Raw genomic sequence first — 27,035 nt, forward strand, 5'->3', positions numbered from 1 at the left:
TCATGGGCCATCTCACCAGGAACTCCTGCACGTTGCGTACGCGGCCGGTGAGCAGACCTAGCTACCTCCTTAAACAAGGCAGGAGCTTACGCAGTCCAACCCGACACGCGCCGCTTAGTTGCTGACGTCGATTAAGCTTCGGCTGATGCATACGACGCAGAACACCCATACTATGTCCACGTGATGGTTAGTGATATTAGGCCAGAGGCCCCTCGGATCAAATATCCAAATCGTAGTGGATTAGGAACGCGCAGTAACAGGCAGAGACCCACGAAAGATGTGACCCCGTTGCCCCGTCTCGAGGACTTGCGGCAAGGGCTAAGAATGCCCGGCCACGCCTCATAGTTATCTCGCGGGCACCCTCCAGGTCAACCCGACTCCACATCACTCGCAATTAAGCTCGCGCGGGTACCCCTCGGGGCCGACCCGTCTTTAGTAACCTGGTTCAGAATAAAGTCATAGTAACCATAGTAACTGTGTGTCTGACACCAAGGGGAAAACCTGAGGAATCACCCTTGACGGATTCCACTCGATGTAATCATCAAGGTGAACGTAAGAGGATCCACCCTCGAGGTTCACACTTGAGGGGTTGCACGACAGAGTCGTATCGGAAGTGGTTAAGGCGGAATCACCCTCGATGACCACGACCGAATGGCTACACTACAGAGATCTCATCAGGAGTGATGTATGATATTCCACCCTCGGCACTCGATGGTAACTCTGCAGAGTCGAGCAACAAAAGGGGAAAGTGATGTGCGGTGCCGGGGCCTGGTCTTCGATCTTGTTTATCGGGTCTTCGATGATGAAGCAGGGGCAACAAGGACAAGGTGGGGGTCACTGATGGATCACTAACCAACCTATACTAAGCAGTTTAGGATAAGTAGGTAAGGTACAATGAGCAGGTTACAAAAGCAGGCTATGCATCAAAATAGGAGCAAACAATAACAGTAGCAAAATCCAATGCAAGCATGAGAGAATGGAATGGGCGATATCGGGATAATCAAAGGGGGGTCTTGCCTGGAAGCTCTGCTGAAAAGGAAGAAGTGTCGTCGTCGACATAGTCGATCACAAAGGCAGCATCGGTCGCGGGGTCTACTGGAGAGAAGAGGGGGAAGAAACAATAAATATAAAGCAAACATAGCATCACAAAGCATAACATGGCAATATGTTGTGCCGGGTGCAACCTAACGTATGGCTACATGATACAGGTGAAGGGGGAATTCAACCGGGAATGTTTTCCCGGTTCTGGACCTGTGTCACATAGATGACCGGAGGGGGAATGTTCCATGTTCAGATAGTTAGAGGCATCTGACAGGAAAACGGATCGCGTATTTGGATTCGCCTCGTCGTTCTGAGCAACTTTCATATAGAAAACATTTTAATCCGAGCTATGATTATTTTTCTACGATTTTTCAAAGATTTAAACATTTTCTGGAATTAATTAAATTAACAGAGATATACTATGTCAGCATGACATCACTGTGATGTCAGCAGTCAATGGGGGAGCTGACCAGGACAAACTGACCAGTGGGTCCCAACTGTCATAGACATAGGGGCTAACAGTGTTTTAATTTTAACTAAGAAGAGTTAATTAGCTACTAGACCCCACCTATCAGTGACTCATTAACTAACTAATTAATTTTAATTATAAAAAATGTTTTAATTAGAGGATTAAGCGGTGGGGCCCGCACGTCAGAGGCTGGGGGCTACCTAGTCATCAACTGGTCAATAGGGGGCCGGGGCCCCACTGGCAGTGACCCAAGGGGTGGCCCCAGGTGTGCCAGCTCAGCGGAGCCGCCGGAGTAGCTCCGGCGAGCTCGCGCGCAACGGCCGAACGCTGTCAAGCGTCGGATTCGTCTACGGGACACCAAATCGAGCGATGTTTCTTGCATTCGAACGAGGAGAGTGCCCCGCGTCTATCTATGTCGTCGGAACACGCGGGGATGGCCGGAACCAATGTCGGCGACGAGCGCGGCGGACGACAGTTCGGGCGCGGACGGGGATCGCGCTACGGGCTCCAAAACGGTCGCGGCTGGTCGCATTCGAACGTGGAGACGAAGCCGTGTCGAACGACATCGGCGGGAGCGGCTGAGGCGACCGAGAACGTCAACGGCGACCACCGCGGGCGGCGCCGGACTTCGGGCGAAGGTGGTTTCGGCGCTACGGGGCACGGCAAGCGATGCGGAGAGCGGTGTTGGGCTCCTACGAGCCCCAGGAGCTCGACTACGAGCTCGAACACGAGCTCGAGCCACGGTGGCCACGACGGTGGGGTGATCTGCGGTGACGAGCTCACGGCAACGGCGACGAGCTAGCTAGGGGGAAACACGCGGTGCGAGGAGAAGAATGGAGGGAGGCAGGAGCTCACCGAGCGGCTAAGAAAAGTCTGCGACAGCTTAGGAGCGCAGAGGCGGCCGGAGACGGAGAAGATCGTCGGAGCCCGAAAAGAGAGGGGCGGCTCGATCTGCTCGATGTGGTGCTTCCTGGCTCCAACCAGCGGCACTAGTGGTCGTGGCGGTCCACGCGGTGCCGATGAGCACGGCCAGGCCGCGTGGGAGGCACGGTGGACGTGGAGATGACAAAGGGCGGCGGCGACGGCTCTGCTTGGGTGAGCACCCGAGCGAGAGGGAGAGGCCAGAGGAAAGGGGAAGAATGGAGGAGGCGTCCAGGGGGAGTGGATGCATCTAGAGAGAGAATTTGTGGGTTGTGATGGTAGCTTCAGAGTTAACATTTTACAACTAGAGAGAGAATTGATGATCTAGATTTATCTTCCCATTTGATTTGTACATGTTAGCGACTTTTGAGAACTATGTCTGTGGAAGTGAAGCGGTGTACGCTCCTCTCTCCTATCATGGCGGCTCTCGTGGCGACTCGCACGCCGCCCTATCTTCCCCATTTTCGATCATGGTTTCGTCTCTCCTTCCCTACTCTCCGGCGCCTCCCTGTCTCATAATGTGGTCGGCGAAACAAGTTCCAGGCCTTGGCCGAGGTCTATGATTACGATGCGAAGAGCCCTTGGGAGGGCAGATGTCGAGTTCTCTGGCGGTTGGTTTGGGATGCAACAGTGGCCAAAGTGGCGCTCCATGAGGTCTGGGTGGTGGTCCAAACAAGCGTTGTGCATTTGCATCTAGGGGTTGCAACTCGCTCTTCTTCTGTGCAAGGCGGCGATCTCACATGGGATCCTGGATCCGGTTTCGAGCTCGCCGCAGTCTCTTGTCTCTTTCTCCGTGTTGGGAAGCTCGTTGCCGTCTCACTCCTCGCGTACGTCGCCTGGATCTGGTGGGACGGCGGCGGAGCGAGGTGATGGCGAAATCCTAGTTGGGGATTCCTATTCAACCTTGCGGATTGAGGGCCTTCAAATGCTGCCATGGTGGACCACATGCTAGTTGGGTTGGGGCCATGTCTGCTAAGAGTTATCCATCAGTCATGGAAGCATATGTAGGTCTTTCAAATTAAGTTCATGTCCAGCCCGTCCCGCCCCCTTCACTCTAGCTCCAAGTTGGCCCATCCCATCAGCCCATTCCGACCCTCTTGTTCCTAGCCCCAAGTTGCACATCCTCATCGGGTATTTATAGGTGGGTTGTCTTGATCCCATGTTTAGGGTTTCCTACATCTAGGTTTGTCCTCACACTTTTTTCTCACCACCACTTTTCTTCTTCTCTTTTCCTAAAAAAGCTTCTATTCTTCTCTTTTGTGGTTGTGGTGGTGATGGATCGTTCATGTGGTCCGTTCTCTAAGCATGATGCTAATGGCAAGCTTCGCTTCGACAACGACAAAAAAGATTTATCAGATCTAGTTCGCAACAAAGTTGAGTTTCGTCCGAAGTTTCAAAGGGAGCAGGAAGAGTATGAATATGAGAGTTGGGGCTCACCGCCGACTTCGTACAAGGAGGAGGAGCGCCGCCTTGCAACGACGACTCCTTCTCGACTTCATCAGACTAGATCTGATGATGCTCTAGATCCGTGGCTTAAAGCGCGTGACGACGGGTTCTCTATCTTGAACGACAACCCTAGATCTGAATCTAGATTGAACTACATCAACTCCTCAAAAAACAATGCCCATGGTGACCAGTGCAAGGATGGCAGCTCCGGTCGTGGGATTGTTCCCCGTCCTCCGCCGGCAAAAGGCTGGTCTACGAGCGGCGTCCCCTCGGAGCGGAGCGGCGCCGGCTCCGAGGTGGGTGCTGAGGAGAGCGACGGCGGCGCCTGGGATGGCGTCGCCCCGGGGACGAGCGGTGCCGGCGACGAGGTTGGCGCTGTTCCGGAGGCGAACATCCTCAGCGTCCCCGTCGATGCGTGGACATGCCACCAGGTGAGCCCCTCGTACGCTAATTTTATCCTCTAGATGCATGTTCATGGACGTCTAGTGTAGTAGTGTTACGCTCCCGCTACGATTACTTCAGGAATTCACAGGATCCGATGCAGATTGAGAGGAAGAACTTTCGTGCCGATAAGTACTAGCGTAGTGTCCCACGACTAGTACTGGTCTCGGGCTTCAGGGGTAATTGGCACAGGCCACTAACATCTGACTACTAGCTTGTTTAATTGTTTTTGCACCTAAAACATCTGTATCTTCTTATGTCAATGCCAGTTTCTTGGATACTGGAGTACATGCTACTCCTGTGCTCCGGATATCTTAGTTTGCATATAATGCCTGCTCTTAGGATGCTTATAATCATTATAATTAGTCCTGGGATTTATTTTGTGTCAAATCATTTCTGGCAGACATCCATCCCTCGCCGGAAGACTAATTATCCTTCCAAATTGGTACTAGATATCTGTGCTATTTATCTTGTCTGTAGTGCACTTGGTAGATAAATTCTTGGCACTGCTCATGGATGATTGATTGTCCTATGAATATTGAAAGTGAGGATATGATACATTCTCGTAGGGACTAATTGTTGAGGATGCTATACATCGTTCCATTAGGTTAGTGCTGTTATATTGCCTATTTCTAGGGAACCGCCATAATCGTTGGACGATCCGTCATGTTTGTATCGATCTTTACATTTGGGGTACTGTGCCCAGCAATCTGTTGCATGAAACAAGACGACCGTATAACCACTTAAATGCCGTGTTGTGCTTCTTAGTGCTGCACTTTTTAGTTCAATTCGTGTTTGCATTAGGGGCAGCTGTGATTTTGGTTCCACCACTTTGACAATTAGGTTCTGAAGAAGATAAGGTTCAGAGATGATAGTTGATGAATCATACATATGCTGATAACACCTCCTCCTAGGAAATAAGTATTCAACTTGGAACGCACATTGAAATAATATAGATTTAGTTGAAGTGCCATATCGCTCTAGTTATACTACTTATCAAAACAGTATTATACTCCCTCCGTCCGAAAATACTTGTCATCAAAATGGATAAAAGGGGATGCATCTAGAATTAAAATACGTCTAGATACGTCCCCTTTTGTTCATTTTGATGACAAGTATTTCCGGACGGAGGGAGTATTAATTAATAGGTAATGGTTGGAACAAGTAAACTGAAATTCAGCTTATGTGATATTTTCTGCCATTGAATTACTCTTGTCATAGGTATGGATATTTGTCCTTCTAAAAACGGTAATATAATACTGTTTTGATAAGCTGAATTAAAATGATATTTGTCGATCTTTATATTCAGAAACGTAGTGATGGCACATCATCACTTGCTGATTTTGCAGCATTTGTTTCATAAAAATAGTACATATCCTGTGGAGTCTCGTACATATTCTTTTAGTGTGGTGTTTGTATTCATGTTGCTGTGCGTCCTAGTAGTGCTCCTTCTGCTGCCATTTTTGTTTTGTTTTGCAAACTATGTGCCTTCTGTTGTGTGTTGTGTATTGCTTTCCCAGCGGCTGTGCACGTGACCAGCCATTAAAGGTGATTTAGTCGACGTCGCTGCCGGTCAGAACGAAAGGATTGAACATCAGACCACAAGACCTGGAGTGGCACCTCGAATGGCAGTGCTGGGCTGTGCTGGACTTGGATCCACTGTTTACTGCTGCTGCGTGCTGCAGTAGTGAAGGTTGCTGCTCCATCGGATGCTGTTGTGGTGTTGCAGTGATCACGACATGTCTCCATGTCATCCCTGTGTTGGGGTCACCTTGCTTTGGTTTCCGTTTTGCCACGCAGGCTCGAAATAATCAGGGAAACCATAACTTGTAACTCGAGGGGGCACCTCACCATTGAGGGCAGGAAAGCCACACACGGATCGATGGATTAAGTCTTGGTATCCACCAGACAGCGGTGGTGGCAGAGGCCCTCAGAGCACTTGGTATATCCACTAGGATTAATGCTTCAGAAGACGAGCTTACCTTTAACTGGACCACCACCCCACCAGCTTCCCAGTGGCTCTGGAATTCTTCCTGTAAAACAAAACACCAGTTTAGCAAACTTTCAGTGTTACCATTCGGCATCAAAGGGAAGGGAAAATTTAACCTCACGAGGAAAAGACCCCCATATCCCTGCAGCGAGAGGACAGTGAACAAATAGGCGCAGTGCCTCATGGCCACACATGCAAAGGGAGCAAATGGGTTCATGTGGCCATCTCTTCCTTCTAGCAAGATAATCCGCAGTTAGGCATTTTCCTTGAACATTCAGCCACGAAAAGAATTTGACCTTCGTGGGGAGCTTGATTTGCCATATAAGCTTCTTGAGGGGAGAATCAACTTTGCAAATAAATTGAATAGTGTAGGCGGAGCTGGCAGTATATTTCTTATTTTCAGTCCACTTCCATTCCACCTTATCCAACACATCGGACAGAGAGAAGGCAGAGGATTTTTGCCAGAAATCAATGTGTTCAATTAGGACCTCAGAGTCTGGGTTCCTCTTTATGTGTGTAATCCATCTTTTATCAGCCAGGCCATCCGCAACTGAGATGTTTCTTTTCCAACTATGCTTGTAGAGCTTTGGGCAGGCAATAATAAATGGGGCGAGGCCATTTAACCCGTGATTGTTTGAGAACGACAGAGAACGGCCAGTTTCTGTGATGGAAGTGCTGGCAACAAACAGGCCTTTGACCTCCTTGTCACATGGACGGGGTAGACCATGCCAAGGTTTGTCTGTGTCCGTTGCGTTTTGCCACAGCCAGAGAACTTTAAGTTTAAGGGCCTTCCCTTGAGCAGCCGAGTCAGGGATGCCAAGTCCACCCAGACTCAGGGGCATACAAACTTGGGACCAACACAGCAGGCCCTTACCCGCTGCTGATGGCATTAGACTCAGCCCATAGGAAGTCCCTTCTGAGCTTATCGATCTGCTTGATGACCCATTTGGGCTGATCCACCGCCAACAGCTGAAATATGGAGACAATGGTGAAGAATTATTGTCGAAGAGTACCAGAGAGTCTGAGAAGAGTTGAGAGAAGAAGAAAGGACGAGCCTCAAAGAAGAAGCATACCTAGGACGACTCATAGTAACACGACTCACTTCTTCCTACGGTGATGGCAATAAAGAGAGCCAACGATGGCTACTTCTTCATGGGATATCTTCCACCCTCTAGGGTCCTTTTCCCCTCTGATACTTTAGGTGTGAAACCCTTGTCTTAAGAGGCTCTTTGCCTTATGTAATGCTCTTATTACTCTTGACAAAATCCATATTTTGTTGGTGTCACCCAAACCATCTAGGCATTCGCCTAGCAAAATTTACTAGGATGATGACCCTCGTGTTTGCTTTGGATCTCATGGATGCTATGTCAATGCCAAGATGATATCCCCTCCCTAGAGTGTGCTAAATTGTTACGGTCAGTTATTGCAATATCGTGGAACCATGGAGGAATAGAAGATTTGGCAAGCCTCCTAAAAGCAAGACTTGATGCCAACAATGGCCCTACTAGTATAAGGGCATGCTGTCATGGTCTTGCTTTCTCCAATCCTAAGCGACATGCTAGGTCAGCTAATAAGGTTGCTCTATATTACAACTAAGAATTAATTTCAGGAGCAGTATTCTCTTGCTTCCCTCTGCTATTTACAATAAGTGCATCACTTGGTTATTAGACTACATATCATATCGGCATGGCGTGGAGTTTTATAATCCGATGAACTTACAAGTGATATGAGATTTTGTAGTTCTATGAGATATCAGTGTTTTCGAAGGATAGCCATTCAATTTGTTGAAGTGTATATGTGGATTGCCTAGGCCCTTCCATCAAGTTCGGACTTTTTGTTATGTTGGCCAGTACATGAAGCTTAACATGGTGTAAATCTGGATTGCCTAGCTAGCCCTTTCCATAAGCCCAGACTTTTGGTTTCGTTGGCTAGTGCATGAAGCTTAACATGGTATTAGAGCCAAAGGTCTCGATTTCAAATTCTGGCTTTCGCAATTTATCCAAAAAATGTTGCTACCCCTTCTGTATCCACGTATAGGCCGCTTGAGCCGTATCCCCGAGTCTTCATATGTTGGCATTCCCGCGCCACATGTGAGAGGGGGTGTTGAAGTGTATATGTGGATTGCTAGCCCTTTCCATCAGTTCGGACTTTTTGCTGTGTTTGCTAGTGCATGAAGCTTAACATGGTGTAAATGTGGATTGCCTAGCTGACCCTTTCCATAAGTTTAGACTTTTGGTTGCGTTGGCTAGTGCATGAAGCTCAACATGGTATCAGAGCCTAAGGTCTTGACTTCAAGTCCTGGCTTTCGCAATTTATCCAAAAAATGCTGCTGCCCACTCTGTGTCCACGTATAAGCCTCTTGAGTTGTACCTCTGAGCCTATTCATGTGTTAACATGCCGCGCCACACGTGAGAGGGGCTGTTTTAGTGTGTATGTGGATTGCCTGGCCCTTTTCACCAGTTCGGACTTTTGGTTGCGTTGGCTAGTGCATGAAGCTTAACACAATTCACCAAGGCATATTAAATGAGATGGTGTACCACAGGTAAATGGCTCATCCATCATACGGGAAAACATATACCTCTCCGTTGAAGTCATTTGTAAGCATATGTGCTTGTTTCGATAAACCTGACAATGGAGACAATCACTAATAACTTTCCTAAACTACAACATTAGAATGTGTTGTCTTTCCAAGGCTGGAGATCATGATCAGTGCATGCGTTTTGAAGGGGAGTTAATACGAACATCAATTTATTAGGTTTGGTCACTTCTTTTGGTTATATCTTAAGTTACTACCTTATCAATCAGTTACAATGATATTAGGTTCCATGTTTGTGCGATTCTTATAAGATTGGACTTGCTATATTGGGGGCACAAGGCAATAATTTTTGTCTCATCTCTACCATGGGTGTTGTCATCCCTACGCATCCTCTCTATTCTACAAATCCCCTTTCCTCTTTGATCTCGTATCATCGCCACCCTAAGCTATGTCTTGCGTTGCCAACTTAATTTCCAAGATCAAGCAACGAGGATGTGGCAACTTGTCATCAGAGCCATTGTCTTTGTCTTATCAATGCGCAATTGGTGTGACCATGACTCAGCTCACACAAAAATTTAATTATCAAAGCGTGAACGGAGCAACTTGTTTATTATGTGTGACAAGTAACCATTGACAACTCAACATTCATTGGCATGCACTAGGAATCCACAAACATCGATGTGTTCTTCATGTGAGCCTGTTGAGAAGACCACGACACACATCACTGGGCCCTTAGACATACATTGACATGCTGCCAACATCAGCAAGATCCAAGTTGTTCTTATCAACATAGATAGCCACACAACATCATTGGGAATTTCCTCGTGTCGCCGATGTTGGTGTTATTTTGGCATCACCGTTGTTGTTAACCGCCGGGATGCTCATCATGCAGCCTTTCAAGTCAGATCTTCCTGAGCTTATGGACATTACTCACATTTGCTACCTCATACTGAATGTTGGTGGACCACCACTAGAAAGGGCTTATGCCTCAAATAAGACGAGTCATTCTGCCGAGGCCAAGCCTGGTTGCTGGCTAATTACAACACCACGATAAGTTGTCTTGCTAGTGGGAGAAATGTGGTGCACGTTGCATGCAAGAGAAGCAATATAATCAACACTTGGTCATATTCGTGTAGTTAGTTTGGTCAACTTATATTTGAGTCCAGTATCTTCCTTGGCTGCCCAATAATGTTGCATGAACTCCTTTATACACACTCTTTGTCCTACCAAACTTCTTCCCCTTTGTTCTCCGTGCCATATCACTCCTTGTCTTTGCCATGTCACTATGGAATAAACTTTTTGCATCTCGTTTCTTGTCCTACGATCTATCACAGTTCTTACTGCGTTCCCCATCGGGACACAATAGCATTCACTTGGAATCTAGTCTAGGTTAAATAGAGGGTTGCTATGGTGAATCTAGCTGGTGCTAGCATGAAGTTGTACAATTGGTGTTAGAGTTTAAAGGTGTGGACCATGGGCTGCTTGAGGTTTACAGCAAATACTCCTAAAGCCAGGTCTGGGCAATAATATTGATTAAGTCGTCATAACTTGTCCTACTTAAAGGGTGGTCGATATGAGATACACATCAAAAATTCAAACTGAGAATTTGGTATCACAATATTTTTCCTTTAATTTGATACAAAAGTCAGTCTTAAATCAGAACTAAAGTAATTAATCCCTATTTATAGGTAATAAGGTTTACCATGAGGAACCCCTTTACTTTGAAGCTCACATAATCTTTCATTGACAACATTTAGTATGCAAAATAGGCATAATCCGAGTGTCTAAGGTTTAATTTTTAAACTAATTTATCCTCTACTTGCAACTTTTGGTTTATTTTTGTGATCATAATTTGCATAATGCGAAGTCTTAGACTAGCCGGGTAGTTTACCGGAACGTGAACTAACTGAATATGTTTATTTTATTCTCTTAGCATTTCAAGCATACACTGGTTGTTTATTTTACTACAACCAAATTTAGCCTAATTCAGTTGGTGGGTGGTGTAGACGTGTGCATCACCACTTAGGTCTGAGTCTTGTTTGAGTTAGGGTGCCGTTCTTATCCTTCTGTTTTGTCATGTGATGTTTAAAAAGTCCAAGCTTTGTTCAAATAAAGGTATATAGCTGTTCTGTATTAATTTTCTTCTTGTACTTCCCAATTGTGCCAGAATTAGAGATGCTGAAATGTGTTCATAGGACCACTCCTGTTATGGAAGACAAAGGAGTAAAATACTGGAAGCTGGCTGACTATTGTAATTACAATATAAGCATAATGCGTCAAGGTTTGTAATTATTACGAGGTTAGTTTTCATTTTACTCATTAGCAATATATAGTGACTAGCAATACCATGTTTATATCAGAATTCGATGAAGAAAATAGAACGAAGAACAAAGACATGTGGTTCATGTTCACTGAAGACGAACATAAAGTAGTTGAAGATCATGTAACTACAAGGTAATGAGTTCATCCAATTTAATTTTCAGTATCCCTCTTTCCTAAAGCTTGTATACCTGCTGCTTCAGTGATTTTCTGCCACCAATGTGTTTTCTGTAGTTACCCCATCTGCTATTTAATGTTGGACCTGCTAAATTAATTACGTAAAAAAAACTCATTTTTGGTATTGTGTATTTGTGCTGCCATGTTTGGGAAATTTAAGATTATAGTAATGTAATTGAAGCATAATGCTATGAAGTGCTACAGCTGTTCATTAATATAAGACGTTTTGGCAGTTTAAATTAAACTGCCGCCAAAACGTCTTATACTCCCTCCGTAAAGAAGTATAAGATCGTTTAGATCACTAATATAGTGATCTAAATGATCGTATATTTCTTTACAGAGGGAGCATTAATGAACAGAGTGTGTAGCATTCTAAGAAAGGATCATATATATTTTTTCCTGTCTTACAGTCAGCTGTCAAAAGGCTTTCCTTGGCAATACATTTCACATGTTCATGAAAAAGCAGTAGCTAGCCAGCATTCACCATCACCAGTATTTCATCTGCGGATGCTTCAATGAAGTTTCATTGGTGATATGGTTATTTTTTAGGAAGGTTACCGATTTACTTTGAAAGGTTCTCCAAATAAGCTTAGGCGAACTTTTTTTACTACTTGTGGTTTTCTGGCTGCTTGAATAATGTAGTCTGGACTCTGGAGTTCCTAAACAGATAGTTGATGCCTTAATTTCATGGAGTTTTGGTCCACTGTTTCTTTTTGTAAACCAATAGTCCGAGTCTTAGTTTCTTCACATCTGGTCTCGAGATAAATTTTTATTTTTATACTATTATAACCAATATATATGTTCTGTAAAGCCATGCTCAGTTGCTCACCTGTTCGCATCTTGCACAACATCATTGATCTTCTGGCGGATGATTTTTTCATTCCTTCCTTCGCTGCATAGAACTGTGTGTCAGTATGTTTGGTGTTAACAAATTTCCTATTTAGATTGGGCCGGATATTTTGTTTTCCATTTCTTTTAACCTGAGAAGTTCTACCAGCTTGGTAAGTTGGCCTTCATTCTCAATATGGAAGTAATTGTTGGCTAACCCAGTATTTTTAAAGTAGATCCCGACGTCTGCGGAGAAATCATAACTGGGTGTAATGATTTACTGATCCCAGTCTCCTGCTCGTTCAACTGGTTGATGGTATTTACTTGTCCTTTCTTTGTGCCTTTATTTTTACGGGTTCCGGGATACACCACATTTCCTTCACAGGGAAATGGAAATATGTTCTTTTACAACCATGCCGTCACTATTTATGTTCTAACAGCAAAGCGTATATAAAGTTATAAACCCCTTGCCCATGCTATATCAGGAAGCATATGTAAAAGATAGATGTGCAGAAATTTGCACAGGGGATCTCAGTTTGTTTCTTCAAACCCCTTGCCCATGCTATATTGGGGAAAAGCTAGTGCATGCAACAGAATATCACTTTTGCTAGTGTTGCTGGTATTTCCCCCGAAATAATACTTTCAGCTAGTTTATAAAAATTAGCTAGGATAAAACCATATTTTATATGCCACCGTAACACGTGTCATCGCATTGAACTACCTAAGTATTTACGCTCTTAGTATCTTTAGTGATTATTGATCTAAGTAAGTATTCAGTTCAGAATGGTGGCTGTGAATTCTTCTCATCTTGCGTCGATGTTCTGTTTTGGCAGGTGAATGGACTAGCCGAGACATTGTAACATGTGCAAGGTAGAGGCCATAAGCAGATGGCAGTTTTTTCCTAAAGGAAAGTTATACAGTTATAGAACAGTCAACAATTATCGAAGATTGAGTCACAACATTTGAATTCAAACCTTGTGACATGTTTTCTTCTCCATATGGAAACTCAGCAAGACTTCGTAGCACCTTCTGAAGTTTGTTCCCTGGATGTTTTGAAATTGAGGGAAATCTATCATTATCATTTGTATGGCGTACAGTCAAATTTACCTGTTTGTGTTGTATTTATATAATTATTAATCGTTCTATAGCAGCAAAGGATTATTTCCAGTCTCAAACATGAGAGCTTTGAACGATTATTATTGACGCTTGGAGAGATAGTCTCTACTCTCTAGCGTTGCTGTCTGGGGAAACCGCATTGTTGCTGCCTGTCTGAAGGCCCAGCATGGGCGCCGCTGCACTCGGGCGGCCACAGCATGCCTAGGTGGTTCAAATCCCACAAGGCCGCAAGGACCGTAACCTGATGGGTGCAGGTGTTACATTTGATCAGGTAAATATATCACTTGCTTGAAAAACACATTTGGATTATTCAGTCGAGATGGGGGCGATGCAGTCAGTCATGGCGCTTCCGGCGAGACCGAGCCAGGAGCTAGCCGGAAGTGGGGACAAAGTGGCTAGCCGGCGAAGGCGAGGACGAGGCCTTTTCGTTTTTGCTACTGCTTGGATTAGATAGCTACCGAGCCGAAGGAGGGGACGACATGGCTGGACACAGCGTTTGGACAGGACCTCGCCTGCCGTTGGGGGCATGCTAGGGCAAGGGAGAGATCATGCTCTGAGTTCTTTCTTACCTGAAAAATGGTTGGTTGGAGGAAGAAGAAAAGGGTAACTGATGCATAGGTGCCCCCAAAGAAAAGGGTAAACATCAAAGGAATGGGGTGAAGGATCTGAAGATGAGGATTTTGACTCATGAGAGGCTAAAGAGGAGGCTAATGAAAGCAAATACGTACTTTCTACTACCCAAAAACCCTACCTAAAGGCTTCTCATCTTTGACCTATAAGACGGAAGGGGTGGCGGAGAGCTTTGTGCCAGCAATTGTGTGTGCCACTGTGGCATCACGTGTAGCGGTTCTTCAACATATCCTTGGGCGCTAGCTCACTAAACTCATGTGCCAGCACAGGGTGTTGTTGAGTCGAGGTTCCCCGTAGATGCAACATACGGTAGTGGGGAATGAAGTCTTAGTTACTGTGATGATGCATGCTTTAACTTCGTCATGTTTTTTTTTAAATATCACCATGTTTTGCCTTGGATACAGTTATAAATTTGAGCTACAAAAGTAAACAATAAGAAATATGTGACCATCCACAAAAGATCTGACGACAGTTATCCCCGGAAACCCAGCACGAACATGACATGTGATGGAACAACCAAACAAAAGTGCTACATCGATATTGACTGATCCAACCAAAGGTTCCAAATGAGATCCTCATCTCCAAAGCCGAGTTTTGAGGCAACATCTTCAACATAGGTACAACGCACGCACGTCGACATTGCCCGATAAAGCCGGAGAGGTGAGATCATGGGTTTTTGTCTGGAACATGCACATCTTTATAATTGAAGTCGTCCCTGGAGGTAACCACTCTACCGGTTTGACGACTCCCTATGTGGATCTCGATGATGTGAGATCCCGAATCCCATCCTTGTTGTGGGGAAAAACAACAAAAGCTTGCAAACACTTCCACAACACCTTCGTCTATGTTGATGAGAGAGAGGGGGGCTGTTTGGTTCGCTTCCACAAAAACCAGTCTGAGTCAGGCAGGAATCTCAAACGTCCGATTTTGGAGGCCTGAGGCCGAGATATGTGCCTGCCAAGGAGCTACCTGATAGGCCCCCAACCAAACAACCCTGGATGTAGGGTTATCCAACCGCCGGTGTCGCTGCCCCGCGTGCACCAATACCATATTGTCGCAACACCACTATACCTCCAACCGCCTTCGCTCGTATCATTACCCTTTGCCACCACGCCAGTGTTGCTCGCCGTTGCTGCGAGTAGATCAAGCCCAGCAGTGCCATCTCCACCCAGGGCCGCCACCTCGATTTCCAGCGTCCTCCAAGAGGGAGCAACAAGGACCTCGCCGCCACCTTCAGTGGTGCCATCTCCATCTATATGTACTGGTAATGCCTCCTCACGACTAATTGCTTCACGGGCGTCGGCTAAATTTGCTAATACGTGCCATTGCTTTGTATTTTTTTTTTAAAATTCAACTTTTAAATACATTTAATATGGAGTTTTTGTTGTAACTTTGGTTTCCACCGGATAGCTGGCCAAACGGGCCATGCTAACTGGGTCGGCCCGGTAGCACATAGAACGGGCCCGACATGCGGCACGCCATGGGCATGCCTGGGCCTGGAGGCGGGCAAGCGGGCCGGCACGGCATAGCCCGTTTATTTTTTTTGAAATAAATAAATAAATATGTCCTATATAAATACCTATAGTACTTTAATATGTTCAATAATTTTGTAGTGCATGCGTACATTTGTAGTGCTCTAATGTGTATTTTTATCTTTTTGTAATACTTCATCGTAATTTTTATAATTTTTGGCCTTTTCCCCTGTTTTTTGAAGGTATTTCACTGGAAAAAAACCAAACTGACACGGGCTGACCCACTTATCTCTCGTGTCGTGCTTGGGCTGCTGCCTGCACTACGTGGGCCGGCACGGCACGGCCCAGCTATTAATCGTGCCCTGGCAGGCTGTGCCGTGCCAGGTACGTTTATGGCAGGCCGGGCCGAGCCGAGCCAGCCCGGTCCGTTTGGCCACCTCTGAATTCGAATTTGTTTTCACAATTTAAAAAATGTTCACCTTTTTGAAAATTTTGTTTAATTTTTTTGAAATTTTGTTCACTTCATGTTTTGAAAAATATCATGGTATTGTCAGAATTTCTAAAAAACTTACAACTTTTAAACATTTGTTTGAATTTTTAATAAATTTTATTCACATTTTCTTAAAATAAATGTTGAAAAAAGGAACTTCCATTGTAATTGGACTTTAAATTTAGTGCTGCTTTTTGGTTGTTTGCGGTCGCTAGCTTGGTGGCTTGGCTCGCTATTATCCAGCCTGAGGTCCGGAGTTCGATCCCCACGATTACTATTTTATTTTTCATATTTTGTTCAAAGCCTGCAAATTGCGCCAGCCCTATACGCGTGCTATAGTTCGGGGGCTACTGAGGGAGTCCCGGACTAAGGGGTCCTCGGGCTGCCAGCCTATCTATTATGGGCCGGCAGGTGGGCCGCTCTGCAACTACTAGAAGGCTGGGCTATAAGGCGGCTCCATGTCAGGACTGGAAACCTTTAAAGCCTTGGTGTGTCCTCCAAGTCAAGATAGGAGAATCGGCATGTTTATCTCTTTCTTGTAACTGACTATGTGTAACCCTAGTACCCCTGGTGTCTATATAAATCGGAGGGTTTAGTCTATGGAGGCTAGGAGAAGAACCATCATCCTACTCACCTAGGGTTAATTCATCTGACCTCGTGGCAGATTGACTCTGTAATCATCCTATACACTTCAATATAATCAAGCAGGACGTAGGGTTTTACCTCTTCGAGAGGGCCCAAATCTGGGTAAACATCATCTCCTTCATCTCTTGTTCCCCATTTATTCAAGATCACAACTCGGGACCCCTACCCGAGATCCGCCGGTTTTGACACCGACAAGCACCGCAAGATCGAACCCATCACAAAGCACCTCTTCCCATGGCACGATAAATCAATCTAGTTGGCCAAACCAAACCAATAAATTGGAGAAGAAATACAAAGCTATAACAATCATGCATAAAATAGTTTAGAGAAGACTCCATTAATATTCATGGATAGATCTGATCATAAACTCACAATTCATCATATCCCAACAAACACACCGCAAAAAAGAGCTACATCAAATAGATCTCCAAGAACGTCGAGAAGAACATTGTATTGAAGATCAAAAAAAGAGAAGAAGCCATCTAGCTACTAACAACGGACCCGTAGGTTTGTGGTAAACTACTCACGCATCATCGGAGGGGTAGCAAGGATGATGAAGAACCCCTCCGTGATTGTTGCCCCCTCCGGCAGAGTGTCGGAAAAGGCCTCTAGATTGGATCTCGCGGTTCTGGAAAACTTGCGGCAGTGGAAAAGTTATTTCGTCGACTCCCCTAGGGTTTTTGTGATTTTAGAGTATTTATAGAGGTGGAGGTAGGTCAAGAAGCTTCCTGTGGGCCCCACTACCCATCAGGGCGCCTAGAGGCCCCTAGCGCGCCTTAGTGTCTAGTGAGTCCCACGGGCCTTTTCTCATCTGCTCTAGAAGCTTCCAGGGTCTCTTATCACCAGAAAAAATCTCCAAAAAGTTTCGTGGAAATTGGACTTCATTTGGTATTGATATTTTGCAAAGTAAAAAACAAGCAAAAAACAGCAACCGACACTGGGCACTATGTCAATAGGTTAGTCCCAAAAAAAATATAAAGTTACTAGTAAATGTATATAAAACATCCAAGATTGATACTTTAATAACATGAACAATAAAAAATTATAGATATGTTGGAGACATATTAGGCCTCCTGCCTGGGAGCCTCCTAACTACTCCTGGTCGTCGGTGGTCTCCACGTAGTAGTAGGCTCCATCGGGGTAGTAGTAGTCGTCGACAGGATCAACTGGCTCCTAGGTTCCATCATCTGATCGCAACATCCAAAAAGAAGAAAGTAGGGGAAAAGGTAGCATAGCAACCGTGAGTACTCATCCGAAGTACTCGCAAGACTTACAGCAGATCTATACTAAGTATGCATCGATATCAATGGGAACGAGCTATACTATGGACTATACTATAGGATTGCCAGAATAGAGGGGAAGGCCTAGCCTATCGAAGACTAGCATCTTGTAGCAACAAAAGAGAGTAGAGTATCATAACATAAGTAATAAGTATGTTGTAGCATCCACGCCCAGAGATTCTTCCTCGAGTTCCTACGAGAAAGGAATCCTGTAGCCATCAAATCCATCTCATGTCTCCAGTATCGAGCTCTAGTTGTATAGATCGGGATACAACTCCGAGCGTCCGTTACCATGGACACGGCTATTCGAATAGATTAACTTTCCTGCAGGGGTGCACTAACTTACCCAACATGCTCAATTAGCTTTGGCTAGACACACTTTTCCGGGTCATGCCCGGCCTCGGCTGATCAACATGTCGTAGTCCTACCTGGCTTTCCAAAGAGTTCACATGCCGATCTACATCTTGAATGTGAAGGGGTCATGGGCCAATCTTCCTTTGCAATCCTGCGCGTTGCGAGGATGGCTGGGATCAGTCCTGGCCACCTCTTTATAAAAAGTAGGTGCTTACGCGGACCACCCGGGCGCGTGCCACTCAACTATGACGTCTCTAGGCTTTCGGAAGAAACGTACGACATAGAGAGACCATACTTATTCTCGCGTGGTGGTGCACTTGCGAAAAGGCCAGAGGCCTACACAGATCAAATATCCAAATCCGTTAGTGTCTTGGGAGCGCGCGGAGACAATCAATGATCCACAATCTGTGGTCCCGTCTCCCTGTCTCACGGACTTACGACAAGGGCTAAGAATGTCCGGCCATGCCGCGTAATTATCTCGTGGGTACCCTCCTGGTCAACCCGACTCCACATCACTCGCGGGTACCCTCACGGTCAACCCGACTTCACATTTCTCTCGCGGGTACCCCTCGGGGCCGACCCGACTTCATCATGGTTCTGGGGTAAAGTCAAAGTAACCGCGTGTCCATAACACCAAGGGGGAATCCGAGGAATCTCCCTCGATGGATTCCACTTGATTTAACCGTCAAGGTGAACTTGCAGGAATCACCCTCGATGGTTCACACTTGAGGTAACCGTCAAGGTGAACTTGGAGGAATCACCCTCGATGGTACACACTTGAGGTGTTGCACGATAGTGTCGTTATCGGGAGTGGTGGAGGAATCACCCTCCGTAGACCACAACCGATTAGCTACACTACAGAGATCTCATCGGAAGTGCTATACGAGGTATCACCATTAGCACTCGATAGTAACTCTGCAGAGTCGTACAACTAAGGGGGTGTGAGGTGATGTGTCAGGCTCTGGATGTCGATCACGTTGATCGAGTCATCGAAGATAAAGCGGGGGCAGCTAGGACAAGGTGAGGGGTCACTGGTGGATCACTAACCAACCTATACTAAGCATATAGGATAAACAGGCATGTAACAATAACAGGTTACAAAAGTAGATTATGCATCAGAATATGAGCAATGAAATACAACAGCAAAATCTAATGCAAGCATGAGAGAGAATGGAATGGGCAATATAGGAATGATGAAGGGGGTTTTGCTTGCCTGGAAGCTCAGTCGAAGAGGACTGGTCGTCAGGAGTGTAGTCAATCTCGTGAGTAGCGTCAGTCTCGGGGTCTATCAGAGAGAAGAGGGGAAAGAAACAATAAGTATAAAGCAAACAAATGCATCACGATGCATGACATGACAATATGCAGTGCTAGGGTTGACCTATCGCAGTGCTACACGATACAAACAAAGCGGGAAAACATCTGGGAATGTTTTCCCAACGGTTGGCATTTTTCGAACAGATCAATCAGAGGGGAAGGATCCATGTTCATCACGCTAGAGGCACGTGACAGATGAACGAATTGCATATTTGGATTCGTTATATTTTTTTGAGAAACTTCCATATATAAATTATTTTCATCTGACTTATAGATTATTTTATATGATTTTCAAAGATTTAAACATTTTCTAAAATTATTATTAATTCAAAAATAAATGGTTGAATTGCTATGGGTACATAGAAGTGTACCCAGCAATGTACACAGAGGCTGACAGGTGGGCCAGTCAACTGCCTAGTTAGCATTTGACTAGTCAACGTTGACTGGTCAACGTTGACCGGTGAAACTGGACAAGGGACCCACCTGTCATTGACGGTAATATTTAATAGGGTTTTATTTTAATCTAAAATTGCTAATTAAGTTACTGGGCCCACCTGTCAGTGTAACATTAGTTTAAATTAATTACTTTAATTAGTTTTTAGTTAACTATGGGGTGGGCCCCATTTGTTAGTGGCTGGGGGCCGCCCAGTCAGCACAGTTGACTGGGTCAACCCAGTCAACTGGCCCCTGGGACCCACTGGTCAGCGGCCCAGGGTGGCGCATATGCCAGGAAAGGTCAGTGGCGGCCGGCGACCAAAAACATGGCGGAGGGCTCGGGCTAGCGGCGAGATTCGGCTACAGGGCGCCATTTGGCCCGTGTGGTGGTGCGTTAGGACGCGGATGTCGAGCCGCGTCGAACCATGGCGGTGGCCAGACCGGCGGTGTCTCATAGACGGTGCCAACGTCGACTGCGACAGGCGCCGGAGCTCGGGTGAGGTCGAGCAGGTGGCTAGGGGGCTTGGGAGGACAAGCGGATGGGCTTGTCGAGCTCCTGGGAGCACTAGGAGCATGCTGTCGTTCTCGGATGAGGATTGCGACGGCTGCGGCTGCGATGGTGGAGCAAGGCAATAGGGCGAGCTTCGGCTCCTACAGCGGGAAGGGTAACAGGCACCACGGTGAAAATAAGGACGTGGAGGCTCACCGGGTGGCACACGGTGGCCGGTGGGGGGCTTAGTAGCTGTAGAGGGCGCCGGAGTTGAAGATGACGGCGAGGGGGCCCGGGAAGGAAGAAAGGTCGGAGGCAGCATTGTAGTGGTCCCCGACTCCAACTCGTCGGCATGGAGGACGTAAGGGAGGACGGCGGAGCCCGTGGACGTGATGGCAGGGCATGGGGTCGACGGTGGCCACGACTACAACATGGCCACAGCGACGGTGGTGCTCGGGTCTGCAGATCTGAGGAGGGGGAGAGGCTGAGAAGGCCAGGAGGGAGAGAGGAGAGCGAGTAGTGTGGCAGAGGAGGGGCTCGAGGCGCCAGGGAGCATGGCGCCTGATACGTCTCCAACATATCTATAATTTTTTTATTGTTCCATGCTATTATATTATCTGTTTTGGATGTTAATGGGCTTTATTTTACACTTTTATATTATTTTTGGGACTAACCTACTAACCCAAGGCCCAATGCAAATTGTTGTTTTTTTGCCTATTTCAGTGTTTCGTAGAAAAGGAATATCAAACGGAATTCAAACGGAATGGAACCTTCGGGAGAGTTATTTTTGGAACAAACGTGATCCAGAGAATTTGGAGTGGACATCAAGAAACAAACGAGGAGTCCATGAGGCAGGGGGCGCTCCTACCCCCTGGGTGCGCCCTCCCCCCTCGTGGCCCCCTCGTGGCTCAACCGACCTACTTCTTCCTCCTATATATACTCATATACCCTGAAAACATCCAGGAGCACCACGAAACCCTATTTCCACCGCCACAACCTTCTGTACCCAAGAGATCCCATCTTGGGGCCTTTTCCAGAGCTCCACCAGAGGGGGCATCAATCACGGAGGGCCTCTACATCAACTCCATGGCCTCTCCGATGATGTGTGAGTAGTTTACTTCAGACCTTCGGGTCCATAGTTATTAGCTAGATGGCTTCTTCTCTCTCTTTGGATCTCAATACAAAGTTCTCCTCAATCTTCTTGGAGATCTATTCGATGTAACTCTTTTTGCGGTGTGTTTGTCGAGATCCGATGAATTGTGGGTTTATGATCAAGTCTATCTATGAACAATATTTGATTCTTCTCTGAAATCTTTTATGTATGATTGGTTATCTTTGCCAGTCTCTTTGAATTATCAGTTTAGTTTGGCCTACTAGATTGATCTTTCTTGCAATGGGAGAAGTGCTTAGCTTTGGGTTCAATCTTGCGGTGCTCGATCCCAGTGACAGAAACGGAAACGACACGTATTGTATTGTTGCCATCGAGGATAAAACGATGGGGTTTATATCATATTGCTCGAGTTTATCCCTCTACATCATGTCATCTTACCTAATGCGTTACTCTATTCTTATGAACTTAATACTCTAGATGCATGCTGGATAGCGGTCGATGTGTGGAGTAATAGTAGTAGATGCAGGCAGGAGTCGGTCTACTTGTCACGGAAGTGATGCCTATATACATGATCATGCCTAGATATTCTCATAATTATTCGCTTTTCTATCAATTTCTCGACAGTAATTCGTTCACCCACCGTAATACTTATGCTATCTTGAGAGAAGCCACTAGTGAAACCTATGCCCCCCGGGTCTATATTTTATCATACAAGTTTCCAAGCTAATTTATTTTGCAATCTTTACTTTTAATCTTTATCATAAAAATACAAAAAATATTATCTTATCATCTCTATCAGATCTCACCCTCGTAAGTGACCGTGAAGGGATTGACAACCCCTTTATCGTGTTGGTTGCGAGGTTCTTATTTGTTTGTGTAGGTACGAGGGACTTGCATGTGGCCTCCTACTAGATTGATACCTTGGTTCTCAAAAACTGAGGGAAATACTTATGCTACTTTGCTGCATCACCCTTTCCTCTTCAAGGGATAACCAACACAGTGCTCAAGAGGTAGCAAGAAGGATTTCTGGCGCCGTTGCCGGGGAGTCTACGCACAAGTCAAGACATACCAAGTACCCATCACAAACTCTTATCCCTCGCATTACATTATTTGCCATTTGCCTCTCGTTTTACTCTCCCCCACTTCACCCTTGCCGTTTTATTCGCCTTTTCCCCGTTTATTTTTCTTGTGCCATGGCCGATTCAAAAAGAGCTAAGGGTCCTCTCCCAGGTTTTACTCTGGATAGTCCATCTGTCCTCTCTAAGCTCATAAATAATGATGCTATGGAAAGACCTACCGGGGTTATCAATGAGAGTTTGAATAATTTTGATGAAGATGATCCCAGAATTTTTCGTTATTTACTTGATGAATCTTTGAAAGATGCTTGGGATAGGCTATTAAGGATTTGAGCTAGCTATGTGCCCCAATATCAAATTGAGATATACCTGAAAAGCTTTTATATTGGTTTACCCTCTTCGTTCAAACAAGTTCTATATTCTATTTTTGAAGAAGGTTTTCTTGAGGGGGATCCCATAGATACTTATGAAAATATGAAAACTATATTTGGGCACCCCATGAGTGAGAAGGTGGAATCCACCTCCCTTTTGTGCTTTTACCAAAATGAAATTATCAAAGAAATGAGGGCTAGTTTAGATACAAATTTCCATAACGTGCTTAATATTTATTCCACCATTAATGGACACGTGCTCCCTAAAAATAGAAAGATAAATGCTATAGAAAATAAATTTTTCTCTTTTCTTTCCCAATACCAAAGATGATAATACCTAGATTTATCCTTGCTTTTATGCCTAGCTAGGGGCGTTAAACGATAGCGCTTGTTGGGAGGCAACCCAATTTTTATTTTTGTTTCTTGATTTTTGATTCTTTTTAGTAATAAATAATTCATCTAGCCTATTTTTAGATGTGGTTTTATACTTTTAATTAGTGTTTGTGCCAAGTAGAACCTTTGGGAAGACTTGGGGAAAGTCTTTGCGATTTTACTGTAGAAAACAGAAACTTTAGCGCTCACGAGATTTGCTGCCATTTTCTACTGGAGAGTTCTATTTAGTTAATTCTTTTTGCAGATGATTAGTAGATAAATTCCTCACATACAGAAATTTATTTTAGAATTTTTGGGGTTCCATAAGTATTCGAAACCTACATATTACTACAGACTGTTCTGTTTTTGACAGATTCTGTTTTTCGGGTGTTGTTTGCTTATTTTGATGAATCTATGGTTAGTAATAGAGTTTATGAACCATAGAAAAGTTGGAATACAGTAGGTTTACCACCAATATGAATAAAGAATGCGTTCATTACAGTACCTTGAACTGGTGGTTTGTTTTCTTTTACTAACGGAGCTCACAAGATTTTCTTTTAAGTTTTGTGTTGTGAAGTTTTCAAGTTTTGGGTAAAGATTTGATGGATTATGGAACAAGGAGTTGCAAGAGCCTAAGATTGGGGATGCCCAAGGCACCCCAAGGTAAAATTGAAGGACAACCAAAAGCCTAAGCTTGGGGATGCCCCGGAAGGCATCCCCTCTTTCGTCTTCGTCCATCGGTAATTTTACTTGGAGCTATATTTTTATTCACCACATGATATGTGTTTTGCTTGGAGCGTCTTGTATGATTTGAGTCTTTGCTTTTTAGTTTACCATAATCATCCTTGCTGTACACACCTTTTGGGAGAGACACACATGAATCGGAATTTATTAGAATACTCTATGTGCTTCACTTATATCTTTTGAGCTAGATAATTTTGCTCTAGTGCTTCGCTTATATCTTTTAGAGCACGGTGGTGGTTTTATTTTATAGAAATTATTGATTTCTCATGACTCACTTATATTATTTTGAGATTCCTTTAGAACAGCATGGTGATTTGCTTTGGTTATGAATTTAGTCCTAATATGATAGGCATCCAAGATCGGTATAATAAAAACTATCATAAAAAGTGCATTGAATACTATGAGAAGTTTGATACTTGATGATTGTCTTGAGATATGGGGATGGTGATATTAGAGTCATGTTAGTTGATTAGTTGTGAATTTGAGAAATACTTGTTTTAAAGTTTGTGATTCCCGTAGCATGCACATATGGTGAACCGATATGTGATGAAGTCGGAGCATAATTTATTTATTGATTGGCTTCCTTATGAGTGGCGGTCGGGGATGAGCGGTGGTCTTTTCCTACCAATATATCCCCCTAGGAGCATGCGCGTAGTACTTTGTTTCGATAACTAATAGATTTTTGCAATAAGTATGTGAGTTCTTTACGACTAATGTTGAGTCCATGGATTATACGCACTCTCACCTTTCCACCATTGCTAGCCTCTCTAGTACCGCGCAACTTTCGCCGGTACCATAAACCCACCATATACCTTCCTCAAAACAGCTACCATACCTACCTATTATGACATTTCCATAGCCATTCCGAGATATACTGCCATACAACTTTCCACCGTTCCGTTTGTTATGACACGCTTCATCATTGTCATATTGCTTTGCATGATCATGTAGTTGACATCGTATTTGTGGCAAAGCCACCGTTCATAATTCTTTCATACATGTAACTCATGAGTCATTGCATATCCCGGTACACTGATACGTCTCCAACATATCTATAATTTTTGATTGTTCCATGCTATATTATATACTGTTTTGGACATTATTGGGCTTTATTATACACTTCTATATTATTTTTGGGACTAACCTATTAACCGGAGGCCCAGCCCAGAATTGCTGTTTTTTTGCCTATTTCAGAGTTTCGCAGAAAAAAGTTATCGAACGGAGTCCAAACGGAATGAAACCTTCAGGAACGTGATTTTTCGAACGAACGTGATCCAGAGGACTTGGACCCTACGTCAAGAAAGCAACCAGGAAGGCACGAGGTAGGGGGGACCGCCTACCCCCCAGGCGCGCCCTCCACCCTCGTGGGGCCCACGTTGCTCCACCGACGTACTTCTTCCTCCTATATATACCTACGTACCCCAAATACCAGATACGGAGCAAAAACCCTAATTCCACCGCCGCAACCTTCTGTACCAGTGAGATCCCATCTTGGGGCCTTTTCCGGAGCTCCATCGGAGGGGGCATCGATCACGGAGGGCTTCTACATCAACACCATAGGCTCTCCGATGATGTGTGAGTAGTTTACCTCAGACCTGCGGGTCCATAGTTATTAGCTAGATGGCTTCTTATCTCTTTTTGGATCTCAATACAATCTTCTCCCCCTCTCTTGTGGAGATCTATTCGATGTAATCTTCTTGCAATGGGGGAAGTGCTTAGCTTTGGGTTCAATCTTGCGGTGCTCGATCCCAGTGATAGAAAGGGAAATGACACGTATTGTATTGTTGCCATCGAGGATAAAAAGATGGGGTTTATATCATATTATTTGAGTTTATCCCTCTACATCATGTCATCTTACCTAAGGCGTTACTATGTTCTTTTGAACTTAATACTCTAGATGCATGCTGGATAGCGGTCGATGTGTGGAGTAATAGTAGTAGATGCAGGCAGGAGTCGGTCTACTTGTCTCGGACGTGATGCCTATATACATGATCATACCTAGATATTCTCATAACTATGCTCAATTTTGTCAATTGCTCAACAGTAATTTGTTCACCCACCGTAATACTTATGCTCTCGAAAGAAGCCACTAGTGAAACATATGGCCCCGGGTCTATTTTCCATCATATTAATCTCCCATCAACAAGCTATTTCTCTTTCCGTTTTTATTTCGTTTTATTTACTTTGCATCTTTATCATAAAAATACCAAAAATATTATCTTATCATATCTATCAGATCTCACTTTCGTAAGTGACCGTGAAGGGATTGACAACCCCTTTATTGCGTTGGTTGCGAGGATTTTATTTGTTTGTGTAGGTGCGAGGGACTCGTGCGTGGCCTCCTACTGGATTGATACCTTGGTTCTCAAAAATTGAGGGAAATACTTACGCTACTTTGCTGCATCACCCTTTCCTCTTCAAGGGAAAACCAACGCAGTGCTCAAGAGGTAGCATACACTGCCAGAGGCCTTCACATAGAGTCATATTTTGTTCTAAGAATTGAGTTGTAAGTAAATAAAGTGTGATGATCACCATTATTAGAGCATTGTCCCAAGTGAGGAAAGGATGATGGAGACTATGATTCCCCCACAAGTCGGGTTGAGACTCCGGACGAAAAAAAGAGGCCATAAAAAGAGAGAGGAAGGCCCAAATAAAAAATGAATGAGAGAAAAAGAGAGGAGGGACAAAGTTACTATCATTTTTCCACACTTGTGCTTCAAAGTAGCACCATGATCTTCATGATAGAGAGTCTCTTATGTTATCACTTTCATATACTAGTGGGAATTTTACATTATAGAACTTGGCTTGTATATTCCAATGACGGGCTTCCTCAAAATGCCCTAGGTCTTCGTGAGCGAGCAAGTTGGATGCACACCCACTTAGTTTCTTTTTGAGCTTTCATACACTTATAGCTCTAGTGCATCCGTTGCATGGCAATCCCTACTCACTCACATTCATATCTATTGA

The 27,035-nt window shown here is 44.7% G+C and overlaps 1 protein-coding gene across 3 annotated transcripts; it reads left to right on the forward strand.

Moving 5' to 3' along the window:
• The first annotated feature begins 3,647 nt into the window (after positions 1–3,647).
• Positions 3,648–13,330, forward strand: LOC123132378 (uncharacterized). Of its 3 annotated transcripts, XM_044552152.1 has the most exons (5): positions 3,680–4,308; positions 11,040–11,125; positions 11,205–11,298; positions 12,405–12,484; positions 13,002–13,330. In XM_044552152.1, the coding sequence occupies exons 1-4, from the start codon at positions 4,052–4,054 to the stop codon at positions 12,439–12,441; spliced, it is 474 nt and encodes a 157-aa protein (XP_044408087.1). In that variant the 5' UTR covers positions 3,680–4,051; the 3' UTR covers positions 12,442–12,484; positions 13,002–13,330. The 3 variants fall into 3 exon arrangements, 2 of the variants coding, with proteins under 2 accessions (XP_044408086.1, XP_044408087.1); XM_044552151.1 differs by lacking the exons at positions 12,405–12,484; positions 13,002–13,330 and having other exon boundaries at positions 3,648–4,308; positions 11,205–11,292; XR_006464672.1 differs by lacking the exons at positions 12,405–12,484; positions 13,002–13,330 and having other exon boundaries at positions 3,660–4,308; positions 11,012–11,125; positions 11,205–11,292.
• The last annotated feature ends 13,705 nt before the right edge of the window (positions 13,331–27,035 follow it).

This window comes from Triticum aestivum, chromosome 6A (assembly GCF_018294505.1).
Source record: "Triticum aestivum cultivar Chinese Spring chromosome 6A, IWGSC CS RefSeq v2.1, whole genome shotgun sequence".
NCBI lineage: Eukaryota > Viridiplantae > Streptophyta > Magnoliopsida > Poales > Poaceae > Triticum > Triticum aestivum.

Coding starts and splice junctions, on each gene's coding strand:
- LOC123132378 (XM_044552151.1), top strand. CDS start 3,706: ATGGATCGTTCATGTGGTCCGTTCTCTAAGCATGATGCTAATGGCAAG. Junction 4,309..11,039: donor ATGCGTGGACATGCCACCAG/GTGAGCCCCTCG, acceptor ATGTGTTCATAG/GACCACTCCTGTTATGGAAG.